The 26,824-nt window shown below is 44.9% G+C and overlaps 1 protein-coding gene across 7 annotated transcripts in view; it reads right to left on the bottom strand.

Annotated features, from left to right (window-relative positions):
- The window catches only part of LOC106601252 (histone deacetylase 5), an 80,239-nt gene that overhangs the window by 19,806 nt on the left and 33,609 nt on the right, over positions 1-26,824 (bottom strand). For 5 of the 7 annotated variants that reach the window (XM_014193319.2, XM_014193316.2, XM_014193315.2 and 2 more), the window contains 6 exons: positions 5,437-5,723; positions 5,124-5,280; positions 4,791-4,899; positions 4,331-4,464; positions 1,760-1,891; positions 724-836 (listed from right to left, as the gene is read on the bottom strand). In XM_014193319.2, coding sequence (XP_014048794.2) covers positions 724-836; positions 1,760-1,891; positions 4,331-4,464; positions 4,791-4,899; positions 5,124-5,280; positions 5,437-5,723 — 932 coding nt within the window. The remainder of the gene's footprint in view (positions 1-723; positions 837-1,759; positions 1,892-4,330; positions 4,465-4,790; positions 4,900-5,123; positions 5,281-5,436; positions 5,724-26,824) is intronic. The other 2 variants (XM_014193318.2, XM_014193317.2) reach the window with 1 other exon arrangement.

The raw sequence follows: 26,824 nt of genomic DNA, 5'->3' as shown, positions 1-26,824 counted from the left end.
TCAGCTGCTATCCTCTCACCCTAGTTTACAATTCAGCCAAGCACAATGACCATACAAGCATAAAGAATAAGCTACCATTAGCTCTAAAGAACAGTGGACCTAGTCATGTAACACTCCTCATAAGTCCCCATTGCATTTGATCTAGAACTAACAGCAGGGTTGATAAAAACTAAACCACCAGGTAGCCTAGTGGTTAGAGAGTTCAGCCAGTAACCCAAAGGTTGCTGGATCGAATCCCTGAGCTGACAAGGTAAAAATCTGTCCTTCTTCCCCTGAGCTAGGCAATTAATCCACTGTTCCCCGGGCGCCGAAGACGTGGATGTCGATTAAGGCAGCCCCTCACACCTCTCTGATTCAGAGGGGTTGGGTTAAATGCAGAAGATACATTTCAGTTGAAAGCATTCAGTTGTACAACTGACTAGGTATCCCCCTTACCCAATCAGAATGGGTTCCATTTGCGTCTCTCAACACTTTTTATAGTAATGTGATGAGACATTTTATAAAGCATGCAGTCTGTTGGTCGCTGGTACCACAACCTTTTGTCCCAGTAGTAGGTTATGGATTTTGCATGGTGTGTTATAAAAATGCATCAACACAGACAAACAGCAACACACATTTCAGGGGTTATAAAGTTCCATAGAAGGTAGAATTAGATTTTTTTTGTGCAGAGGGGAGGCCCCCCTTGACCCCCTAGCATCCTCCCACAGCCCTCCCCTCTCTTACCTCTGCGTGGATGTTGGGGACAGAGCCGCTGGAGCCGTTCTCTGCGATGGCGCTATTGGAGCTGTTGGGCGAGCTGGGCCCGGAGCCAGGGGCACTGCTGCACATGGAGGACACTGCAATGACAATGGAACAGGCCACTCAGAGACAGAACCAACCCAGCATCCCAGGCAGACAGACACCACCGCCAAAACCCCTGTGTGGTACAGCCTTTCTCCAATCTTGCATCAAACTGTACAAATGTGTGAAGAGAAATGTGTAGGTTTTATCAGGCTGTTTTCTATGAGTATACAGAAAGGTAGAAACAGACTATCATTGGTGACCTATACATGGAATCAGAGAACTAGAAAAAAGGACTTCCCAACGTTTCTTTGACTCTTTCAAGAGGCCAACATTCTAAGTCCCAATCCGAACGTTCCCAAAAACCCTGTTCTCTTCTTCCCTGTTCCACTGCCAGCTAACCCCCCCAAACCCATCTGTCCTATTCAAGCCTTACGTATTAATCCACACCCTACAGTCCCTGCTATTTTTGTTTGTCTCCAATAAGTCCCTATATTTAGTCCCAGAAAAGCTTCTGCTTTCATTATCAGATGAAACTGGCGATTTAAATCAAAAGCCTCTATAAGCATAGCTTCTGTTGTGGTCTCGAGAACAACCAGCATTCATACGATCTATGTTTACATAGTAGTTGCACGTGACATGGAAACGGGTTAATAGGGCAAACCCTTAAACCTAGCATATGGTAGCTAGCGCCAGTACTAGGTCTGGAAAGGCACTGTGTGGCATGTGTATATAGCCAACCTGGCTAAGTGGGTTATATAACTAGGTCCTTCTGGGAAATGAGCTTGAGGTGTAGAGTGCCGCGGCCCCTCCGGATGTCTACTTTGAAATGACTGTTTTATGTTAAGTAGGGTGTGATTTCAACTATGAAATGGCACAGGGTGTGGAATTCCAGTTGAAGAGTGTACAATGTATTTGTATGTAAGTATGTAAATGCATAATGGATGAGTGTAAATGCATGGTGTGTGTGCGCTCTCACCAGAGATCTCGACGGCTCTCTTTTTGAAGGTGCTTATCACTGTCCCGTCCTTCCTCCTCAGCAGAGGACTGCTCCGCCTCTCAGCTACCTTCTGTTTTAACCGCGAACGCACCTTCAGATTGGGCTCAGAGGCTGTCGGAGAGAAATAGGCGAGAGAGTGAGAGGAGCGCGCAAGAGAGGGGTGCACGAGAGATGAGAGGGGCGGGCGGGCGAGAGAGAGAGCGAGACGGGCGGGCGAGAAGGGCGAGCGAGACGGGCGGGCGAGAGGGCGAGCGAGACGGGCGGGGCGAGAGAGCGAGCGAGACGGGCGGGCGGGCGAGAGAGCGAGCGAGACGGGGCGGGCGGGCGAGAGAGCGAGCGAGACGAGGCGGGCGGGCGAGAGAGAGCGAGCGAGACGGGCGAGCGAGGGCGAGAGAGCGAGACGGGCGCGGCGAGAGAGCGGCGAGCGAGACGGGCGGGCGAGAGGGCGAGCGAGAGAGAAAGCGAGACGGGCGGGCGAGAGAGAGAGCGAGACGGGCGCGCGAGAGAGAGAGCGAGACGAGGCGGGCGAGAGCGAGAGCGAGAGCGAGGCGGGCGAGAGAGAGAGAGCGAGACGGGCGGGCGAGGCGAGAGAGAGAGCGAGGCGGGCGGGCGGGCGAGAGAGAGAGCGAGGCGGGCGGCGAGAGAGAGAGAGCGAGGCGGGCGGGCGAGAGAGAGAGAGCGAGGCGGGCGCGCGAGAGAGAGAGAGCGAGGCGGGCGGGCGAGAGAGAGAGCGAGACGGGCGGGCGAGAGAGAGAGCGAGGCGGGCGGGCGAGGAGAGAGAGCGAGACGGGCGGGCGAGAGAGAGAGCGAGGCGGGCGGGCGAGGGCGAGAGAGAGAGCGAGACGGGCGCGCGAGAGAGAGAGCGAGACGGGCGCGCGAGAGAGAGAGCGAGACGGGCGCGCGAGAGAGAGAGCGAGACGGGCGCGCGAGAGAGAGAGAGCGAGACGGGCGCGCGAGAGAGAGAGCGAGACGGGCGCGCGAAGAGAGAGAGCGAGACGGGCGCGCGAGAGAGAGAGAGCGAGACGGGCGCGCGAGAGAGAGAGCGAGACGGGCGCGAGAGAGAGAGAGCGAGACGGGCGCGCGAGAGAGAGAGCGAGACGGGCGCGCGCGAGAGAGAGAGCGAGACGGGCGCGCGAGAGAGAGAGCGAGACGGGCGCGCGAGAGAGAGAGCGAGACGGGCGCGCGAGAGAGAGAGCGAGACGGGCGCGCGAGAGAGAGAGCGAGACGGGCGCGCGAGAGAGAGAGAGCGAGACGGGCGCGCGAGAGAGAGAGAGCGAGACGGGCGCGCGAGAGAGAGAGCGAGACGGGCGCGCGAGAGAGAGAGCGAGACGGGCGCGCGAGAGAGAGAGCGAGACGGGCGCGCGAGAGAGAGAGCGAGACGGGGCGCGCGAGAGAGAGAGCGAGACGGGCGCGCGAGAGAGAGAGCGAGACGGGCGCGAGAGAGAGAGAGCGAGACGGGCGCGCGAGAGAGAGAGCGAGACGGGCGCGCGAGAGAGAGAGCGAGACGGGCGCGCGAGAGAGAGAGCGAGACGGGCGCGCGAGAGAGAGAGCGAGACGGGCGCGCGAGAGAGAGAGCGAGACGGGCGCGCGAGAGAGAGAGCGAGACGGGCGCGCAACAGCTAATGCAGAATCTATCCAAAAGTACTATGGACGGCTCCAAATGGGGCTATTTATGACTGGGGACACTAAGACTGAAATAAATGTCCATTTGCAAATAACCCCTCCTTCACACAACTGCTTTTTCAGTCCATTGTTGATGCAACGAAGGACAGACCAAATTAGACTAATGGAAGTAAATAAAACCCCAGGAAGTATACCTGCTGCTTTGGCAAAAGCTAATGGGGATCCAAATGAGCCAATATGGAGGGAGGGGAAAAAATAGGAATTGGGGCAATTAAGCAAAAGCCCCAGGTTTAATTGAATTAGCCTCCAATAGCGGTCCTTCCACTGGAAGCCTTGACGCCATACACTCCCCCCACCTATGTAGACCAGCCAAGACCTTCAGCCCTGATAACATCATGGGCTTTAGTGTGGCTTCATTTGATTAGAAATCAAAATGTTTGGGGTGAGGACGATCAGAGAGAATGAAGTAAGGAGAATGCACACACTCAGAGTTATACCTTTCAGTCATAATTCCCAGTAAGCACGAGCTAACAAGTCTATGGAAACAATACCAAACAACAGGCAATACAATTACATCTAGATCCTTCAGATACAGACACGGCAAGCATATATTTAAGCATGTGTCATGGGTCAGCTTCTCAGACCCAGATTAAGTTTACTGCTGGACTAAAACACATTCATTGGAAAGTCTCCGATCTCCATTTAGTGAACCACCCCACTCCATCGGCTTGTCTGTGGGTGGGCTTAATTATCTACATGAGTGAGTGTGTATGTATGTATGTAGCTATTGCCCACCAGTCTTCACCAACACTGCTGCGGTGACTCATTCTGACTCATACCAGAAAAGGAGAAACACTAAAGGCACACACACACACCTACCTCAAAGTAATGCAGACATGCAACCACACACACAGTGCATCCACTCACCAGTCTTCCGGAGAGGGAAATCGTCCCTGCCCTCGTAGGACCCCAGTAGCGGGGGCAGTTTGTAGGAGGGCGGCGTTCCCGGAGTGTTACTCTGAGGAGGGGAGTTGGGGCCCAGAGAGGTGTGGTGGGCCCCCCTGATGAAGCCATAACAACAGGTAAGATACCAGAATCAGTTGATACTACTTGTGATGTAGACAAAACATTCGCTGACTAGATTAAAACCTCTATCCATTTGGCATGACACCCCCTGAGGAAGGTAAACAAGTCATACCACTCTCTGGAGTTCCAAGTATTTTTAACAGTTCACTCCAGGTCAATGCATCAGTGTAGGAGCTCTAAGAGTCCTAGCTAAGCTATAGCCCTTCCTCCATATTCATTAACTTCCATGGCTCTTGGCCAGTCTGCCAGCTAACATTAGCCAGCCTCAGAACTCAAATTAGATGTTGATGGTTAGGCTCACCAGCATTTCTGGGGGAAGGAATGGTTTAGTCCGCCAGGTGTGCCAGGCTCTTTTTTGCTCAGGAGGAACTCCTGGAGCTTCAGCTTCACCTCCGTACTGGCAATGGCACCTTCCGGAACAAACCATCACAACACAAAGCTGTTATAACTAACAAAGACCAACAGCTATGGAGTAGGAGGATCTAAACTAGAGCAATAACAGCAGCACTGTATCACTCGAAGTGAAAGTGTGATTGAAATATACAGTAGATATGTCATCCGTTTTTACTTTCTGAAAGCTTCTCTTCATACACCAAATATATACTGCTCAGTGTGTGACCTCTGTACTACTCACTCTCTTTGCCCTTCTCCTTATTGCGTAGCATGAGGAGCTGCTGCTCCAGCCTCTGTTTCTCCAGCTCCTCATGCCTCTGTTGCTCCAGCTTCCTCTTCTGCTCCAGCTCCTGCTGCCGCTTGGCCGCCAGGATCTCCTGCTGCTGCTGCAGGGACGCCAGGGGGAACGAAAGCCAGAGAGAGGGGATGTCAAATGAAGCTCAAACTGACTGCCTGAAACTAACTGATCGGTCCAGTGGCGTGTGGCTAAAGACGTTTCTAAGCCCACCTCTTGCCCCCCACCCACCAGCCTTTCTAAAGCGTATCCCCGTTACCTTCAGGTGCTCCTGCAGCTGAACCTCATGCTGGCGTGTCAGCACCTCATGCTGCTTCTGGAACTCAGCGAAGAGAAGCTGTTTCTGAAGCTCCTGCTGCTGCTTGAGGAGGAGCAGTTCATGCTGCAGTTGCTGCTCCCTCATGGCTGGGTCCACCCCTCCTCCTCCGCCCAGGGGTCCCAGCCTGGGATCTGTCCTCAGGTCCACGGGACCGCCTCCAACACCCTGCTCACTGCCGCCCACAGGGCTCTGCATCCCCGAGGGGAGAGTTGTCTTCACCTCCACAGCTACATGGAGGAAGTGGTGGAGAGCGGAGAGAGTGGGAAGGAGACAGAAGGAAATGAAGAAGGAAATGAAGAGTAAAGGAGGGCAAACAGAGAGAAGCGAGGGAGACAGAAGGGAAAGGAGGGGAGCAGACAAAGAAAAAGAGTTTGTTAAAATGGTGATCAAATAAAGAAAGTACAACAGTTTAATATAGGCTTTTTTCCCCCAATCAGAAACAAAACATCATCAGATACTGCTGAAATGGTGAGGTTAAAGTTCAAGGGCTGAGAAGTAATTCCCTTTGATAGAAATGACATTTAGCGTACAGTTTGACTAACATAATACATATGTATTTTAGCTATGCGGCTTGGCACAGATCTACAGTGTCTCACTGAGTGAAGTCAACAAGGGCACACTGAGTAGGTTATAGAGACATTCATTGCAGTGACAACCAGTTTCTATAAGGACAAATATATCCCATCTAATAGAGTGACCCTGGCAACTGACCCGGTCCATCTTTCAGTGTATTACTGCTTTCAGAAATCAGACCATGAGTTCAATAATGTTTGGCATGCTAGCTCTCTCTGGGGCCGTTGCATAACTCCACCATGATGACAGAGTTCAGTGGAGTTGGACACACTACTGTCGTACAGTACACACATCAGGAAGAATAAAGTTTGGGGCCTGTTCTCTCTGCTGGCAAAAGTAGGAAGGGTGCATGTTGTATTTAGAACACTTAGGAGAGTGTTTAAGTGTACTATTTTAAAAGTATGATTCCACAGAAGTGTGTGAGTGCTTATGTGGTTACTGAACAATTCATCACAGTATGTAGGTTTATACAGTACATACTTCAATGACTGAAGGAGCGTCTTGGAGTGTTTCCGTGCGACTGTTAAAGTGTTACGCACAGAGTCATCACTTCATCAGCTGATGAATCAATCATGTTTTACTAGTTATTCATTTTGTATGGCGCATGTAATCGCCCTGGATTACAATGAATCCATCCGTCTGTATCACGGTAGGTAATTCTATACTAGTGTGTCGGTGTATGCATTTTGCTCAATAGGAGACAGTATTGAACGGTAGGGATGGGAGCGGACCTTGCTAAAAATAGCCAGGGCGACTATCGATACAAAGAGGGCACACCATTACATAACCTGGGAGGACCACAGTAGGTAGGGCCGGGACGAGGGCAACGGCGCACAGCATCCCAAAGCCGCAAAGCCACTGTCAAGCGCTGCTGCCAAACAGTCAAGCAAGCACAGCCACCTGGCAAGGGCCACGCTACGGTTTTCGACCTTCCCTTAAAATCGGCAGGGAAATCGGGGATTGGAATGGGCTATTGTGTGCCCAAAGTTGGCTTCCAACGCACCTGACAGTTTCCACCATCCATTTGTTTCACCTTTCATTAACCCTCATTTCAATGGCCACAAGGCTTGACATTGGTGCAGGGTCAGAACTGAGTAGGACAAAACGCTGTAAAGTTTAACATTTCAAACAAATGCAGAAAAAAAAACAAATGGAAGAGATTAGTGGGCAGGCAGAGAAGCACTCAGTCTGCAACAATGGTCAAGGGTAAAGAGGTTGACTGCTGCCCTTGCATTGGTGGATGTAGAGTATTTGATCCCAGCTGCAGGCTAGGACCTAATGAGAAGGCACCGATTCCGTGTCACAGATGGTTAAGTCACTCAGTGACCAGATAATGAGAGAGAAGCGGTAGGCTAACTCCTGTGGGAAAAATAAATGGGAGACTGAGGGAGCAGCTAGCACTAGCTGAAAAGCACAAGCACTGCTTTGTGAGTTTGATTCTGAATGCAATGGCATCTATGAGTGGACCTCTAAGCCCGGAGAACTAAACCAGTTATTTTTTGTCAAAGTTGCATGTCGTTAAAGATTTAGATTTTTAAAAAAAAGTAATCTAGGGTCAGAAAAGGCTGGGAATTGCCAGGGACATTCACAACATTTAGGTGCCGATATGTATTGTGATTCTCACGAGATAGATATCTATGATACTGTGATTTCATTGTGATTTGATGTTCCAAACATAATGCTCACTCATGGTTTAATCTTAGATTAGACCTAACTAGATGTTTTGCACCATTTACTTTTTAAAGACTACATTAGTTAAATCCCTAAACTACAGGTGTGTTCATAACTTCAATCTTGAGTGCCAGAGTGTGCACTCTGGGCAATCATAAATTCAGAGTGTTTCACTCTGAGCATCCAGAGCGCACACTGGACGCTCTGGCCGAGGACCAGGGTTGAGCCGAGCGTTCTGACCTCACAACAGCACTCAAGCACACAAGCTAACCGGCTAATGTTGGCTAGTTTGCTAGCTACTTCCAGACACAAATGGGAGAACACCTGTCTGACCATTTTACTCGCCCTAGCAGAGCTGGTTAGACTGTTTTCATGTTATCTAGAGCGTTGGTGACTCTGTGCTGCCGGCAAAAATGTAATTATGCTTTTTGCCCATGTTTACAGACACCGGCTATATTCAACGGGTGTTGAGTCTGTAAATTCATCAGTTATTCTGTGCTCTGGCACGCTCGGCTTCCGCAGGGCAGCTCTCTAGGCCCTCTACTCTTTAATATTTTTACCAATGAATGACCTGCCACTGGCATTAAATACAAAGCATGTGTGTCCATATATGCTGATGATTCAACCATATACGCGTCAGCAACCACAGCTAATGAAGTCACTGAAACCCTGAACAAAGAGTTGCAGTCTGTTTTGGAATGTGTGGCCAGGAATAAACATCTAAACCTAGGAACATTGTATTTGGTACAAATCATTCCTTAAGTCCTAGACCTCAGCTGAATCTGGTAATGAATGCCGCGGCTGTTGAACAAGTTGAAGAGGCTAAATTACTTTGCGTTACTTTAGATTGTAAACTGTCTTGGTCAAAACATATAGATTCAATGGTTGTAAAGATGGGGAGAGGTCTAGCCGTAATAAAGAGATGCTCTGCTTTTTTGACACCACACTCCAAAAAGCAAGTTCTGCAGGCTCTAGTTTTGTCTAATCTTGGTTATTGTCCAGTCATGTGGTCCAGTGCTGCAAGGAAAGACCTAGTTAAGCTGCAGCTGGCCCAGAACAGAGGCACATTTTTGCTCTTAATTGTAATCAGAGGGCTGATAAAATACTATGCATGTCAGTCTCTCTTGGCTAAGAGTTCAGGAGAGACTGACCGCATCACTTCTTTTTATAAGAAACATTAATGTGTTGAAAATCCCAAATTGTTTGCATAGTCAACTTAGCTCTGACACACACACACACACACACACACACTTCTAGACCTATTGATGTAGGCTACGTGTGACTTTTTAAAAATACATGTAGTTCTGTCCTTGTCTAATGATGTTCTGTATTATGTCATTCTGTATTATGTTTCATGTGGACTCCAGGAAGAGTCGCTGCTGCTTTTGCAACAGCTAATGGGGATCCTAATAAAATACCAAAATAGATACCAGATAGGTAGAGTGAATTTACAAACGTACCCTATGACTAGTGACACGTGTCATAATGGATTTACCATAGCAATATGTTCAAATTCTATTTCTACAGAAACAAACCAGCACTGGTCATTGCTAGTTTGTTAGCTAGCAAGCAAAGTGAGTTTTCACTTCAGGCTAATGATTAAATAAATGTTTTACATTTACATTTGACACTTTAGTCATTTAGGTGACGTTCTTATCCAGAGCGATTTACAGAAGCAATGTGTGTTAAGTGCCTTGCTCAAGGGCACAGACAGATTTTTCATCTAGTCGGCTTGGGTTACTGGCCCAATGCTCATAGCCGCTAGGCTACCTGCCACAGTCAAAGAGTGAGCCTGCTAGTTGAGTTATACAAACATGATAAAACATGTATCACACTGAAAATAAAGCACATACACTGACATTTGATTAACTGAAACCTTCTCCTGTGGTAGTTTTGATTTTATCCTTAAACTAAGTTTAACATGCATTTTAAAACAATGGAGCAACATTACATTTGATCTTCTTTTAAAGTCCAAATTAAACTTAGTTAAGAAGGATTAAATGTAACTATGATTAATTTAAAACTTGGTTGAAAAACTTTGTGCAACTAGATTAAATGATAAACCTTGATTTAAGCCAGTTTAAGAGTTAATCCATGTTGGTGCAGCCCACCCTATACAAATGCTGCAGATAGAAGAGAGAGCATGAGAAAACTCATTTTGATCAGTCAGTGCTGAAAACATGTTAGATCACTATTTAAAAAGATAGAAAACAAGCTATAGGATAACAAAATACCTGCGTTTTGGCGCAGGTACAAATCGATATATTGTCCAAAAATAATACTGCGATATGTAACTAACTCTCCCCTCCCCCCACCATCACTAGGGTCAGAATCTGTTTACGATATCTCAGGTGAATGTGTTTTTTGGTCTTTGCCAAGGGCAGCTGCAACAGCATGCTTTGAAACTCAGCTAAATTTCAGCCAATTTTACAATAACAATGTAAGTAAGCCTGCCCTGGAACTGAACCGTCGCCATTGTCCTTCATTCCTCCTCTTAACCCTTTTTCCCCCCTCTCCATCACCACCTCCACCCCCTTTCCTCTTGCTCTCCCTCCCAGGTGAGTGCTGAGTAGGGTAGCTATGCCAGGCTGGATGATAAATGAGTAGGTATAACTGTGCTTCAGAGGGAGGCCTTTGTCAAAATGCAAAAACAAATACTTAAATCTGTGGGTTTTTTGTTGTTCTGCAAGCAATTAAGGTGAGCCCTAAGTCAGCAACTACCCATAAAGATTGTAAAAATGCTAATGCAGGGAAAATAAAATGGATATCGATAACGGTAAAGTGGAATAACAGTTGTAAATCACAATAGCAGCTTGCCTCTAGTACTTAAGGCCACAGAGGCTTAGGGGTTGGAGGACTTTAGGATTAGGCCTCTGAGGTAGACCAGATAATAGCATACTTGCAACTTAATATTTGGAAGGTGTTCCTAATGTTTGGTATACTCAGTGTACATTCACATTGTATGTCATAGCATTAGGTAGGATTTTCACCTTAGAGCGTGCAGAGTTAACCAACAAGATAATGATCCAATAGCTCTGTTGGAGGTCTGGCGGAAGCTTTCGGCTTACTCCAAATAAGATTACTATCCTTTATCAGTCGGCTTCTAAATTTAACCTTCCAGACAATTGTGTGTGTCAGCCATTTGACATTCTTTCATCCCTTTCTTAAGTCGCCAGGAAAACTTTGGCTGTTGGGTGCAAGCCAACCAAATGAGCTTAACATAGATCACCCAAAACACCTCAGTCAAAGAGAATATGGGGGAGAAGGCATTGAATGAATGAGCCAAAGGGAGCGTGCCTATTGCGATGTACCAGATATTCCAAATGATAGTCACGAGGCCTTCCATTGAAAAAACTATTTACAAATCTGAATGTCAATAATGACTTGTAAAAGCCATCAATGGTGCTCAAATCAATCAATGCTCTCGTTGGTTGGCCCTCGCTTCATACTCGTTATCTACAAGTCTTTGCTTGGTAAAGCCCCGCCTTCTCAGCTCACTGGGCACCATAGCAGCACGTGCTCCAGCAGGTATATCTCACTGGTCACCCCCAAAGCCAATTCCTCCTTTGGTCACCTTTCCTTCCAGTTCTCTGCTGCCAATGACTGGAACGAACTGCAAAAATCACTGAAGCTGGAGACTCATATCTCCCTCACTAACTTTAAGCACCAGCTGTCAGAGCAGCTCACAGATCACTGCACATAGCTCATCTGTAAACAGCCCATCCAACTACCTCATCCACATACTGTTAATTATTTATTTAGCTCCTTTGCACCCCAGTATCTCTACTTGCACATCTATCACTCCAGTGTTTAATTGCTATATTGTAATTACTTCGCCACCATGGCCTATTTATTGCCTTAACTCCCTTATCTTACCTCATTTGCACTCACTGTATATAGACTTTTTTTCCTACTGTATGTTTTGTTTATTCCATGTGTGTGTCGAATTGCTATGCATTATCTTGGTCAGGTCACAATTGCAAATGAGAACTTGTTCTCAACTAGCATAACTGCTTAAATAAAGATTAAATAAATAAATATCACAATTATACCAACATTGGTGTGACATGATAGGTTGTTGTCAGAGTGGTGCAATGTGCACAGAGGTATTGGGCTCCTTTGCAGTGTTCAAATCGTCAATGAATTTGTAGACACACAAAATACTTTAATAACACTGTCTGGCTGTGAATTGTGCATTCAAAGGAATAATTTGGTGTTGCCTGCACCACTCTGTTTCGAGACAGTGAGCAGAGGGAGTCTGAGGAATGATACTTTTGATGATCGGCCCAAATGATCAAATGCGGGAACAGCCGCCAGGAGAACTCACAGGGGAGTAGCATCTGAGGCGGAAGGAACTACCAGCAGTCCCATAGCAAATCAGCTATGTGCCAAACAGGTGTGGCTTTAACTCTGCAGCAAAAAAAAAATTCAGCAACACTTTCTATGAGGCGCTGCATGGTTAATTATAGATGAACAATACATTTCTTCCTAGCCCAATTGATTATCGAGGTGATAACATGCTTGAGGCGTTCATTTCTCATCAACGAACTCCACCACCTTGTCCTAGACAGAGGGTTGCTAAACTTCTGGGTTCAACTTTGGTTCAGAAGTCTACTTCAAAAGAAACAAACCAGACAAAAAAAAAAGAAAAAAAAAGGAGGGAAGTGAAAGATAACAGGAACCAACAGACTATTTTTGGTCAGAAATGGGACATTAAAAATGTCAGTTTGAACAACAAAAAAAATTAAGTAATAAAGCCTCTTTTTAAATTAGGCAAAAAGTTGCTTGTAAAATCCTTGGACCTGTTTTTGTGTTGACAGGAAAAGAGAGGGTGTGAGGGAGGAGGCTAGGACAGAGAGGAGAGGAGGAACAGCCCAGTCATCTGGGTGAAGCTGTTGGTGGCCCTTTGATTAGTGAGGACTTGGGCCAGCCAGGAGGTGGCTGAGAGGCTGAGTGACAATGCCAAATGTATTTCCAGGTCCCTAAGAACTATATTTGTGGCCATATCCAATTAAACCACAGTGATGAGACACACTGAAATGGATGCAATTTGACTGTGTCTGCAGACGTCACCAATGAAAATGCACACACACACACTTTAAGGACATGGTCTGTGATTAAGCAATCCATTTATAAATATAACGACAAAAACAACTAATGGCCTTCGCATACACCCCCTATCCTGCAACAGTATCCACCAGGAATTGTTTAAGTTATGCTTGTGCTCACCTTATTCTAAATTAAAAATCACAATTTCCCTCTAAGAATTCTATGATCTAACCAGAGACGTATTGTAATTTCTAAATTAGTTACAACAAAGCTCTATTCTTTGCCATGCGAGTTGAAGGGGGTTCACCTAGGGGTCATGATAGGGGCTGTACCAAATGTTTGATGTATTATAATAATTGATTATGCTTATGTTGTATTAATAGAAGGGGAGGGGTTATAAGACCCCGCCCTCCTTACATTTATAGGGTCCTAGACTACAGATTAACAATATATATTCATTATAGAGGTTTAGTATTGCTCCACAGTTGTTTTCTGGACTCGTTGCCTCTTCTAAAGAGACCCCTCTGAGAAATGTGTGACTGTGAAGACAGAACTCTGCAGGGGAGTGTAAGAGATAAGAAATTCCACTATAAATCAAATCAACTTGGACATTTACTGCTAAACTTTTAGATAGCTATATAAAACGAGTTTGTGTTGAGTAGGCATGGTTTTGGTCTCAGGAGTAAAAGATAATGACGTAGTCAGTGACATCACTAAGGTGGGACTTCGGTTTAATAAAACAACTTGAGACCTTTTGTTTGATGCAGAACTTACCCGGAAACATGCGTTATGTTCCTGTTGTCAACTTCTGTCTGCAATTGCTTTAATAAAGGTTTTTGAATGATTTAATTAAATATGTCATAATGCTAATTTCACCAATGAGCCAATGATTGACAAGGAAATGAACCCCAACAGAGTCCTTAAACAATGACTAAAGAAAGCAAGGAGGATGCTCTTGGGTAAACAGATACCTCAGAATTTAAAGTGTACAAAAAAAAAAAAAAAACATTTATCTTGTCAGGTTGCGAACACTAGAGGCAAGGGGTGGGGGGGGGTACTTCCTCGTTAAAAATAAACTAAGGTATTGCATAACACTTGTGTGGGGTTTCAAGGCAGAAACAGAGGAAGAGGTGCGAGGGACATTTCTGGACAAGGAAGCTAACTAGGCCTAATCAATGAAAGGGTAGATACCCTGGGGGAGGGCCAGGAAACAGAGCACTCAAATTTACTCAGATTATATTTTACTCCATGGATTACAGTAATCACCTGGAAAAGAGAGTCTAAAAATAGCACCCCCCCTGCCTCTCCCCCTTGATGATGGCTGTTTGCATAAGATAGACATACACACGTTAGAGGGAGATGGAGAAAGAGTATGCAGGATTTAGGGCTAGCGCAATGTTTTAACTTGGCTACAGCCCTGTATCTAGTCTGTGATAAAATCAAAACCTACTGTATTCACTCAGTGTCCCTGCCTTTGCCAACAGGCAACACAAGTAGGCCTAATATTGAAACTATGCTCAACACTCTTACGACTGATGAGAGGCCTTACAGTGCAGTGCAATTGACTGAATAAAAATTTCTATTTAAATGCTTTATTTTGTATGCCATCATTGGGGAGAGGAAGACCAGTAGATGGCTGTGCTGGTTTGCCACTAACTTTATGTTCAACAACCAAAGTTTTCCCAATTAAGACAGAAAGATCCATCTCCCAAGGGAGTATTCTGGCTTACACACTCCACTGCGAGCTTTGTGTCACCTAATTATGCCAACCACTCCCTCTCTTCCGGAGCTGGGCGTCATTTTAAACCTCCACTCAAAGCCGTTAGTTATACAAGACGCTGTCACACAAAGGCATGGATTGTGCCTCCTCTGCCCCTTTTCCCTCCAATAACATGGAGGATGAGAGTCTTCTGGAGAGAGGGCCAGAGGAAAATCTTTCTTCCTAATCAAATGAAGACATTAATTAGGCCCTAGCCAGACAAGGATGGAGGAGAGGAGAGCTACAAGCCAGGAGAGCATAGCAGGAGCACAATAAGGGTGGAACGAGTTGGAGATCCAGGGTGCCCCCCTGTCCCCTGTTCAGTTTGTCAGACTTCTTTGATCCATCCAAATCAACGACCAAAGTATCAATGAGATCATTTTGTTGCCGTCATGAATTATGCAAGCCATTAAACTCAGCCGATAGAGGAGCACGCTGCTACTAAGCGGATGCACCAGCATTTTAGACTCCAGGGGATCTAGTGAGAACCCCTGCTGTGTGTGACATTGGCAATTTTATTTAACTAGACAAGTCAGTTAAGAACAAATTCTTATTTACAATGATGACCTACCCCAGCCAAACCCTACCAATGCTGGGCCAATTGTGCACCACCCTATGGGACTCCCAATCACAGCAGATTGTGATACTACAGACCCTGGTTCCAGGTTGTGCCTTACACCACTGCGCCACTCGGGAGACCCAATAAACATGTCAGTAAATAAGTGTTTTTTGGTCTTCTTGTAAAAGGCTTTAATTAGTTTCAAGTTGCGGCTTGTCATGCAATAAGAACGTACATTTTTAATTGATACTGTACATTTTCCTTCTGAGGAACCCCTTTGTTTTCTCTCTCATCCATCAAAATGGCTGCACCATAGTATAGACTACATCTGCTTCTGGGCTTTATCTATAGCTAGAGCCAACGACACTCTCCCTACACCTGCAATCCTTTCCTTCTCCTCCATTTTCAGAGCGCCCCGACCCTCCTCTCCCTCTTCACTTTCTCTCGATCCCAGCAGAGATTAGACACAAGCAGCGACAGAACAAAGTCTGCCTGCGAAAAATGTCGGTTATAAATAACCCTGGATTAATAATGCACTGGGGGAGAGAGAAGGGGTAGCACACTGCGCTTTTAAAAGCGCACGCTTCTATTTTGGGTTTTTCCACATTTTTGATTGCTGCTCGCTCTGTAGATTCCAGCTCATCCCTGCTATCTCCGTCTTGGATGCGGATGCTGCAGAGACAGCTACAAAGGGAATATGGCGTTCCCTTGCAGAGTACAGGCTTTGATCTAGCTATATCTGTATATGTGGAAAACACATTAAAGAGCGACTGCCCCTAAAAATCAACTAATCCCTTTGAAAACAGAGTTAGAAACATTTATTCCAGTGTCAAAATTGACTACAAAGTGTAAATAGGATAATTTGGTCATAAAAATCAGTCTTGTTTGGAACCTCAGTGCGTCACAACGAGTAAATGAAGGTCGGGTTGGAATTACAATCGTCAACAGATCATGCCCACTTTTGCCAAGCTCCAAGTGCAAAACGCCCGCCGCCCACTTCTCTTCCCTTCATTGAATGTGGCTCCATTGTTTCATCACCCCCAACACGTTCAAAGGATCACGTGTCCTATACGACTAGACCATGCCTCCACATCCAAAGATCTATGGTTTGCATGCCCTGCCGAAGGAACCTAGCTAGTATGTGGAATAGGCACTTGGAGTTCGTCAGTCCCAAAGTCTGCACCAGTAACGCTAGGTTGATGTACAACGACCGGTGGTCGTGAGTATAACCAGAGATACTGGATAGTGCCTTCAGAAAGTATTCATACCCCTTGACTAGAGGTCGACCGATTATGATTTTTCAATGCTGATACCGATAATGACAATTACAACAATACTGAATGAACAATGATTTTAACTTAATATAATGCATAAATAAAATCAATTTAGTCTCAAATAAATAATGAAACGTTCAATTTGGTTTAAATAATGCAAAAACAGTGTTGGAGAAGAAAAGTAAAAGTGCAATATGTGTCATGTAAAAAAGCTAACGTTTAAGTTCCTTGCTCAGAACATATGAAAGCTGGTGGTTCCTTTTAACATGAGTCTTCAATATTACCAGTTAAGAAGATCACATGTAGGCACCTGATCTGAGCCATAAGGGAGACTAGGCATCTACCACTTTCATATTAGCGAGGGGGGAGGGGGCAATGTAGCATGTTTTTGTCCCCCCACTTTGGTTCTGAAATCACCGTCACCCACTAATTAACTTGTCATTTTTGCAGATTGTGTTTAAGCTAGTAATGTATCAATATTTATCATTTACAATTTAGTTATGACATACCCAATGAATATATAGCACAATTTTGGATTTCACCCCATATCTCAAAATCAAATGGTTTTGACCATTTGGAAGTTTAGTGAGCTTCTTTTCGCCTCCTGCTTTGGCCATGCAGTGTGCCTTGCAAGTGATTCCTCGTAATGAAATGATCAACTTTATCCTGTATATCTAAAAACAAAAAAAGAATAAAAAGAAAAACTACCAAATCTATTGCTGATGGTGAATCTGAACAAATCGAAATGAAATCTATTGTAAGGCCTGTTCAGCAGGTGTACCCAGATGAGTCGTCTTCGGTAGCTTGCTTTTATTCCAGTAAAAACACATTTTCAACAGTGCATAGATAACAATAACCTAAAAAATTACATAGGCTGTCACTCAACTAATAAAGCCTAATATCACACAAGCATTTTAGAATATGAATGCTGAAGGTGCTGCGCAAGATCAGGAACAGGCTGTCTACCTTGAGTTGGTCGGCGTGCGGAGCTGGGCACAGTGCGCCGTTCCACTAGGCTACTGATATTCCCTTGAATTGTTGGACATGCAAAATGACTTGTAGAGCGATGACTGTTACATGCTTAGTTCGACACTGAAGGAGAGGACGCATCAGTTGTCACAAAAGATTAGGTATTTTAGGAAGGTAGAAAAAGTCATATGAGCAAAACTAATTTGTGAATCAGCGATTCGTAACATTGGAAAACATTTTCTGACCGATGCATGCTACATTTGGTTTAGTGTCCGCAAACCGATGCAGTCGTATCTTAAAACATTTAAATTGGGACCGATCGTTACATCCCTACAGATATTAAAACGGTTTGTTGGTTACCAAGGTGTGTGGACTGGGGATTTTATGGTGATTAAACATAAGCATCAGAAACTTTTATTTCCCCGTCTAATCACGGAATGGATTTAACAGGCCAGCCAGGACCAGAACAATAAACTTGTGGGGGATCTTGCCTTTGTGGTCTTTTAAGCTAGTGCTGCAATGACCAGCTGTCCAAAATACTAAACCTCACCCCTTCAGCTATGATTAGCCCCTGTCCCTTTATCTCCCCATGCTTCCAAGGTAAAGGAGCTCCAGATGATCCGACTGAAGGTACGCTACATTGAGGGAGAATCATGGGTTAACGGAGAGCATGTCGGGGAGAGGGGACTGAGGAACTCTCTCCTTGGCCGCCCTCATTCTAGTCAGTGGCTGTCTTAAGAGACTCACTCTTTAATCCAGAAATTGAGGTGCAGAACCATCACCAATGTCACCGAATGTAGAGCTCATTGCATGCCGGTACACTGGTTTTTATTCTATCAGACAGGACTCAAGGTGGCCAGCGCAGTGGCACTAGCGAGGTGGGAGGCCCCGGGAGGGACCTGAAGGACACCCATTAATAAAATCACACCACGCTCGCCCTGTAGACTGCAAACTGTGCATTCATTAGGCTCTCAGACAGCACTGAAATATGGGCAAAGCTTATCGCACCATAAAAACAAAAACAGGGGTGACAATGGCTAGGCCCACAGTGTGCTGGAATAAAATAATATCTGCTTGTTTGACAAAATGGTCAACCTTTGCACACACTCCAAAAAGTACAGGTCTTGTTAAGAGTTTTATTAGGATAAGTATAGCTAAGCACGATATTTAAATCACTGTCGTGTCCTCTGTCCATGAGTCAAACGCAGAGCTGTGTCAATAGTCAAGCATATGTGCCACCTCATGACGACTAATCGATCATTCCACTCAGCTAGGAACATAGTCTGAAGTGCAGCCATTTATTATTCGAGTTGTTACAAGCTTTCTTTCCCTTCTCTTTTTTTTAAAGTCTGTTTTGCAGAGGGTGCAGCTTACGTCATGGTTATTTTCTTTAGCAACGCTACACCAACTACACTTTGGAAAGACGAGAGAGAGAAAAAAGAAAGAGGAGTAAAGCAAGACACAGGAAAAAAAACAACAAAAAAAACATGAATATTGCTTTCCAGAAATAGCACATAGCAACATGAGGTAGGCTGCCCTGTCAAATCTGCTCTGCATCCTCTCCTTGTTAGCCACACACGGCGAAGAGAGAGAGAGGGGAGAAAGAGGGGAGAAACAGAAGCTGGCCTGATCTGTTCAGTTTGGACAAAAATGGTGCCCAGATTTTTTTTTAAAGTGGGAAAGACGAAGGAGAGAGCACAGGCAGGGTGATATTTACGTCCTTTGGAACAGTCTTATAGCGGTCGGAGCCTCATCCTGATGCTAATAGGAGAGGAGGTTGTAAATAGCCTGTGTGATTTATGTGCCTCAGGAACCCCCAAAGCCTTGGCAGGCCTTCTGCAGGGGTAGCTCCTTGCTCTGGGAAAACAAGAAACTAGTAGTTTCTTCTGAGAAAGCCCCAAAAAAGGCACTTGGGGAGGAGAGACAGTCTATAACTTATTGCTATGGCTTGCATGTAAGCTAACATTTACCCAGTAGCTTGCCTGTTCCTTTTATTCTCCCTTTTGTATGCAACTGTTGATAGCCATGTAGTAATGCATGGATGTTAGAACATAATGGGCCTGGAGCGGATTACAGATTGCTGCTGCCTGGATAGAGTCATGCGATGGTGACATGGCTAGCTGAAATTCAGGCCTTCACCCGGACTAAATAATTTGAAAGGAAAATTCTGGGAGCATTCTGAGTTTTCCTACAGCAAACAGCTCCCCTGTTGTCTCTGTTTTACCGGAACCATAAAGAATGTTGATCCCTGGACATAAGGCACCCTACTCCAGCACACTCCAAACACTGTCCCATTCAAATGAAGCAGCCTACACAAACACACTGTGGTGCACAAGGTGGTGGATACAATCCCTGAAGGGTTGATTTCTGTTACTCACATGGGATAGCCTTCCTTTTGAAGAGAGGGGGGAAAAATTATGTAAAGCATAAACATTGAGACGATGAAATGTCATCGCTAAGCACTGACCTGAGTCTGCAACTGTTTACATGTTCTATAAATGTTCCGGCATTGACGTCAAACACTTGCATGAGAGGAATGTTGTTTTCTGGGTAAACTTCTGTGTGTGGTGCGGAATTCATTTCATACCGCTTTTTAGCGGTAGGGGAGGGTTTGGCTCGGTTTGAACATATCCCAGTTGAAATACAGCTCCTCATACCCCCCCAAAAAATAAAAAAATAAACAGACCAGCATTTTATAGTGACGCACGTGATTATTTAGAAATAATATGATCCCTCTGAGAAGCTGCAGCTGCGTATTAGCAGTGGCACATTTTACAAAGAAAATCCCTGAAACATAAGTGAGTTTTTTTGTTTTGAATCTCAAAATCTAGTGTGTCACACACTCTTAAGGGAGCCCTGGAAGCTTCCAAGGAAAACATTTGTATTGAAACAATTCTATTCATAAATCACAGACCTCAACCTTAATTTGTTTCTCTTGGGCATAACCAAGCCAGTAAAGGCCTCTTGATATTAATGTGTGTGTCATTGTGGCCTGATCCAGAGAAAGTCCTTCAGCTGCCTATCTGCTGAAAAAAAAGGGCACCATCCCCCTCACAAATCCCCCTGGGCTCAAAGCAGTGATCATGGGCCCCTTCAGGATTCACACAACTTTATTTGTCAGCGATATAAATAGCTCCAGCCTTTAATGAAGTCTGACTTTCTCTGAGCTAAAATAGAACCCCTGTGGCCTCTGTGCTTCTCAGCCACAACAGTGGAGTTTGCTGCAGGATCAAGTTACATGGTCACACACAGAAACACGTGATACCAGTGTACTGGAGACAAGAACCAAGAGAGGTTGAAGTGTGCCACCTCCCGCTGGATTCAACAGCAAAGCATTCTGCCCTCCTTGGCATCTCGGGTGCCCACGGAACATACTGATACAATGCCATACTATTTGGGTTTGAATAGTCACCACATTTGTAATGTAGTCAATTGCTGCGAACCACTAACCTCGGATGCCCAAGATAATTTGTCCAACCCCACAATAACACATGCAGACAACACACCCTAACATTCTCTCTTTCTGCTGGATATACATTTTATAACAGTTGCCCTTCAAACAGATATTAAAAGCCAGTCCTTGGGATCACATGCAGGAGGCAAAACATGCTAAGAGGACTCTGGTCCCTCCCAGAGGGAGCTCCGCTCAGTGACAGTTTCAGCACAAATGCATGAATCAATATTCGGAGAGCAGATCGAGTCCCAACTGGAGTTCCCTGGCCCGCTGCAGAGGACTCTGTGTGGGTATCGAGAGTCTTGGGACAGCGGGTCCGCCAGGGCGTCTCTGGTGTCAGCCAGGATGAATGCATCAGTGCACCCCCACGCTACCCATGGGACACTTCCTATTGAGGTAGTCCTGCATCCCCGTCCCGGGTATGTCGGGCAAAACTGCACATCATTGTATCGGGCCTGTCTAGGGCTTTTGAATGCTAGGAGGGGAGCATCAATAGTTGTATCCAGGTTTGGTCTGGAAACCAAAATTCATAGGGAAAAATATCTTCAGCTTATGCACACACACACACACACACCTCTGGGGAACCTAGGGCTTCATAGAGGTCTATACAATATCACCTGACCTCTCACACACACACACTCATTCAAAGGTTTGGGGTCACTTAGAAAGGTCCTTGTTTTTTAACGAAAATGTTTAAAGAAATGGTCCATTAAAATAACATCAAATTGATCAGAAATAGAGTGTAGACATTAATGTTGTAAATGACTATTGTAGCTGGAAACAGCAGATTTTTAATGGAATATCTATATAGGCGTACAAAGGCCCATTTTCAGCAACCATTACTCCAGTGTTCCAATGGCACGTTGTGTTATCCAAGTTTATCATTTAAAAAAAGGCTAATTGATCATTAGAAAACCCTTTTGCAATTATTTTAGCACAGCTAAAAAAAAATATTTAAAAAAAACTGTGGCGCTGATTAACCTCTTGGGTAGGGGGCAGTATTTTGACGTCCAGATGAAAAGCGTGCCCAAAGTAAACTGCCTGTTACTCAGGCCCAGAAGCTAGGATATGCATATGATTTGGATAGAAAACACTAAAGTTTCTAAAACTGTTAAGATTATCTGTGAGTATAACAGAACTGATATGGCAGGCGAAACCCCGAGGACAAACCACCCCCCAATTATTTTTTTATTTATTATTATTTATTTATTTTTAAATCAGCCTACCCCTATTTTCAATGGCTATCACTTTTTTTAAAATAATGACAAGTCCTCCCAGATTGCAGTTCCTAGGGCTCCCACTAGATGTCAACAGTCTTTAGAAAGAGTTTCAGGCTGGTTTTTGGAAAAATGAGCCAGAAATGGTCGTTTTTCTAGGTGGCTCCAATTTTGGCTGTTGTGTTTCCAAGCGCTTGGAAGAGACCGCGTTCTTTGGTATTTTTCTCCGGTAAAGACAATAACGATTCAGTCTTACATTTTATCGTTTATTTACGTATTAGGGTACCTAAGGTTTGATTATAAACGTTTTTTGACTTGTTTGGAAAAGTTTTAGTAACGTTTGGGATTCATTTTGTGTGCATTTTGATGGAGGGAAACTGGGTGGATTATTGACTGAAGCGCACCAGCTAAACTGAGTTATGGATATGAAGGACATTATCGAACAGAAAAGGACCATTTGTGATATAACTGGGACCTTTTGGAGTGCCAACAGAGGAAGATCAAAAGGTAAGGCATTTTTGATATATTTCTGACTTTCGTGTCGCACCTGCCTGGTTGAAATATGTTTTTCATGTGTTTGTATGCAGGGCACTGTCCTCAGATAATCGCACGGTTTGCTTTCGCCGTAAAGCCTTTTTGAAATCTGACACAGCGGCTGGATTAACAAGACGTTAAGCTTTATTTTGATGTATTACACTTGTGATTTTATGAAAGTTAAATATTTATAATACTGTCGTTTGAATTTCGCGCTCTGCAATTTCACCGGATGTTGGCCAGGTGGGACTCTACCGTCCCACCTGCCCATAAGAAGTTAAAGAAGCAATAATACTGGCCTTCTTTAGACTAGTTGAGTATCTGGAGCATCAGCATTTGTGGGTTCAATTACAGGCTCAAAATGGCCAGAAACAAAGAACTTTCTTCTGAAACTCGTCAGTCTATTCTTGTTCTGAGAAATGAAGGCTATTCCATGCAAGAAATTGCCAAGAAACTGAAGATCTCATACAACGCTGTGTACTACTCCCTTCACAGAACAGTGCAAACTGGCTCTAACCAGAATAAAAAGAGGAGTGTGAGAACCCGGTGCACAACTGAGCAAGAGGACAAGTACATTAGTGTGTCTAGTTTGAGAATCCGATGCCTCACAAGTCCTCAACTGGCAGCTTCATTAAAATAGTACCTGCAAAACACCAGTCTCAAAGTCAACAGTGAAGAGGCGACTCCGGGATGCTGGTCTTCGAGGCAGAGTTGTAAAAAAAAGCCATCTCTCAGACTAGCCAATAAAAAGATTATGATGGGCAAAATAACAGACACTGCTTAATTGGAGCCAATTTCCTCTTACAGCAGGACAATGACCCAAAGCACAGCTCTGAACTATTTAGGGAAGAAGCAGTCAGCTGGTATTCTGTCTATAGTGGAGTGGCCGGCACAGTCACCGGATCTCAACCCTATTGAGCTGCTGTGGGAGCCGCTTGACCGTATGGTACGTAAGAAGTGCCCATCAAGCCAATCCAATTCGTGGGAGGTGCATCAAGAAGCATGGGTGAAATCTCTTCAGATTACCTCAACAATTGACAACTAGAATGCCAAAGGTCTGCAAGGCTGTAATTGCTACAACTAGAGGATTATTTGACAAAAGCAAAGTTTGAAGGACACAATTATTTCAATTAAAAATCATTATTTATAACCTTGTCAACGTCTTGACTATATTTCCCATTCATTTTGCAACTCATTTCATGTATGGTTTCATGGAAAACAAAGGCCATTTCTAAGTGACCCCAAACATTTGAACGGTTGTGTGCGCGCACTCACAAGACTGCTTTCTGCAATAATATCCTGCCTCTAAATATACCCCCGCCTGCCATAATATGACTCTACTCTAATTACTACGACTAACAATATCAGGTAAGAAGAGTAGACTCCTATTGCGATATTTCTAGCATTAGTATGGGATAAAATGTTTGTACATTCCTATAATTGATGTATAAGGATTTCTGATCGGTTATGGCCTATCACAATCTGAAATTATTTTAGATAAGAGTTGATTAAGAGAAAGGATTCAGCAGATATGACTTCTAATTGACCAAGACAGGTGGAATAAGTTACACAATAAGCCTTTTTGTTATTACGTTATGTCTAATTATAATCTAGTCAGCTCAACAACATAGCATATCTAGAGCGAAGGTTGTCAGAGACTGTTGGTCAGTAGGTAATGCTTCATGACAGCCAGCTGAGGTGAAGACAGTTCCAGGACAGTGCCTGTGACACATCCCGTTGATTGTGGAGTGCAGGGCAGGTAGCAATGTAGGTAAGGAAAGAGATGATTGTCTGGGAACACACCACACAGGTACAAAACACACACACCCAACTCCACCATCCCAGACATGGGTGGGGGCACAGCACGGGGCTGGTAAACAGGCGTGACATGCCTGGGCGTTCATTATAGCACTGGAACATAAGAGGGGGGAGAGTGCTGCGGGTTGACAAGCCCTGGTTGTGACGACGACGGGGGGGGCAATGCCATATTTAAATGTGTCTTAATTTAGCAGCCTCTAGGAAACAAACTTAGTACTCAAATAATATTGTGAATGTTCCCCCACACATCAATTTGGTGGGTAGGAAAGGTCCTCTACTTGTGGGGAGTAGACTATGACAGACTCCTGTACAGGACAGCTAGAAAACAGCAGGCCTGCTCAGTCAATCCCTCCATACATTTTTACCCCTCACATCCCCTTGCATAACTCTTGCATCCATCTTGAAACTGAAAATGTACACAGAACATTCAAAATTCATAAAACTGTTACCCAAGGCCCCATATGATTCATAATGCGGTTTGAATGGACTAAGCCATTTTGGATCCGTCAGAACAAGGACCACAACAAATCAAGCAGAGTATGACTAAACGACAAGAGGCTTTTTTAAGACAACCCCTTAATTAGGCCTATCACAAGGCACACCTAATTCCAGCATGGCAAATTGAAACTAAAATCAAGGATTTCTAAAAAGGTTAGGTCTACTAAATTAGCTCCTATTCAAACTACCAATCATCATATCCAAGGAACCAGCCAAGCCTAGTACCTTGCCTGCATAGTGTGGAAGAATGAGGGCTAATGGTGGGATCATGGGTTGTTTCAGAAAGGGGTTGTCGGTGTAAACGGGACTATCAAACATTCCATCTCAATAAGGATCTGGACCACATGAAAGGCCCTAGTGATTCCTGGTTGGATCACAGTTCAGACGCATACGTCTGCACTTGACTGCTCATAATTACAGGTCCTTGTTGCAGTGAGGGTTGTGGGCAGCCCCCAGCAGCAGTGCGTAGCCTAGCGCTAGCATATACCCTGCTCTAAGAAAAACATCCGCAAACTCCAAAACCGGTTTGACGAAGCAACCGGCCCAGAGCCTCAGAACATGGAGGGCTTTAAAAGGACCATCTGTATAGCTGGACTGCAACAGTCATGACACAGTTGGCAATAACTGAACTCAAGTTTCAATACCAGCCTATTGCCTTCTCAGCATGATTAATTGACAGTCTTTTAAAGAAGAACATTTTACAACCGTGTACAATTTGCATCATGTGATTACTGTGATCACTTCCTGACACATGGGCCAAAGGAGGACCAGGGCAGTGAACAATTACAAGGTAGTGACTAGTGACTGAGGCATAACTGTGACAAAGCACATTGTGCCACTAAACCAATTGGTTAAAAGGCATGACTGTGAAAGTGTGTTGTGTCCTAGCAACCTTGTTCTAGGCCCCATATAAGCCACATCAACCCATTGTTGACATCACCGCAGCATCATTCAAAGAAACTGGAACAAATCAATGTTCTACCTCATCCAGTGAGCATAGACATCTGACCTCTGTACAAGGCAAAGTGGAGGGTGGTGACAGCCAGCTGCAGGTAGAGGGAGATATCAAAATGAAGTCACAGGCTGATCACTGAATGTCATCATGTTCAAGTGAAATGACCAGGAGGGAGAAACAGATTCATGTTTGCATGCCAGTGATTTCACATTCTGTGTTACAATGATATAGCCTAATGATGATATAGACCTCCAAGCCAAGATCAGATCTCCAAGTGTATGCTGCTCCCAAGTCTAGCAAGACGAAGAAGCTGATCGTGGACTATAGGAAAAGGAGGGCCGAACAGGCCCACATTAACGGGGCTGTAGTGGAGCGGGTCGAGAGTTTCAAGTTCCTTGGTGTCCACATCACCAATGAACGATCATGGTCCAAACACAACAAGACAGTTGTGAGGAGGGCACAACACCTTTTCCCCTGAAAAGACTGAAAAGATGTGGCATGGGTCCCCAACTGCTCGGCAACTGACCGTAAGGTGCTAGAGGGTAGTGCGTACGGCCCAGTACATCACTGATGCCAAGCTTCCTGCCATCCAGGACCTCTATACTAGGCAAGTCATAGACTGTTCTCTCTGCTACCGTACAAAAAGCAGTACTGGAGCACCAAGTCTAGGTCCAAAAGGCTCCTTAACAGCTTCTACCCCCAAGCCATAAGCTGAACAATTAATCAAAATGGCCACCCGGACTATTTACATTGAACCCCCCCTTTGATTTTACACTGCTGCTACTCGCTGCTTATTATCTACATGTACAAATTACCGACTAACTTGTACCCCCGCACATTGACTGAGTACCGATACCCCCAATATATAGCCTCGTTATTGTTATGTAATTTGTGTTACTTTTAGATTTTTTATTTATTAAGTAAATATTTGAACTCTTTCTTGAACGGCATTGTTGGTTAAGGGCTTGTAAGTAAGCAAGCAAGCATTTCACAGTAAG

The sequence above is a fragment of the Salmo salar genome, chromosome ssa03, assembly GCF_905237065.1.
Source record: "Salmo salar chromosome ssa03, Ssal_v3.1, whole genome shotgun sequence".
In the NCBI taxonomy this organism is placed as follows: domain Eukaryota; kingdom Metazoa; phylum Chordata; class Actinopteri; order Salmoniformes; family Salmonidae; genus Salmo; species Salmo salar.
The sequence above is the reverse complement of the archived record's forward strand: the minus strand, read 5'-3'. Positions and strand labels throughout refer to the sequence as shown.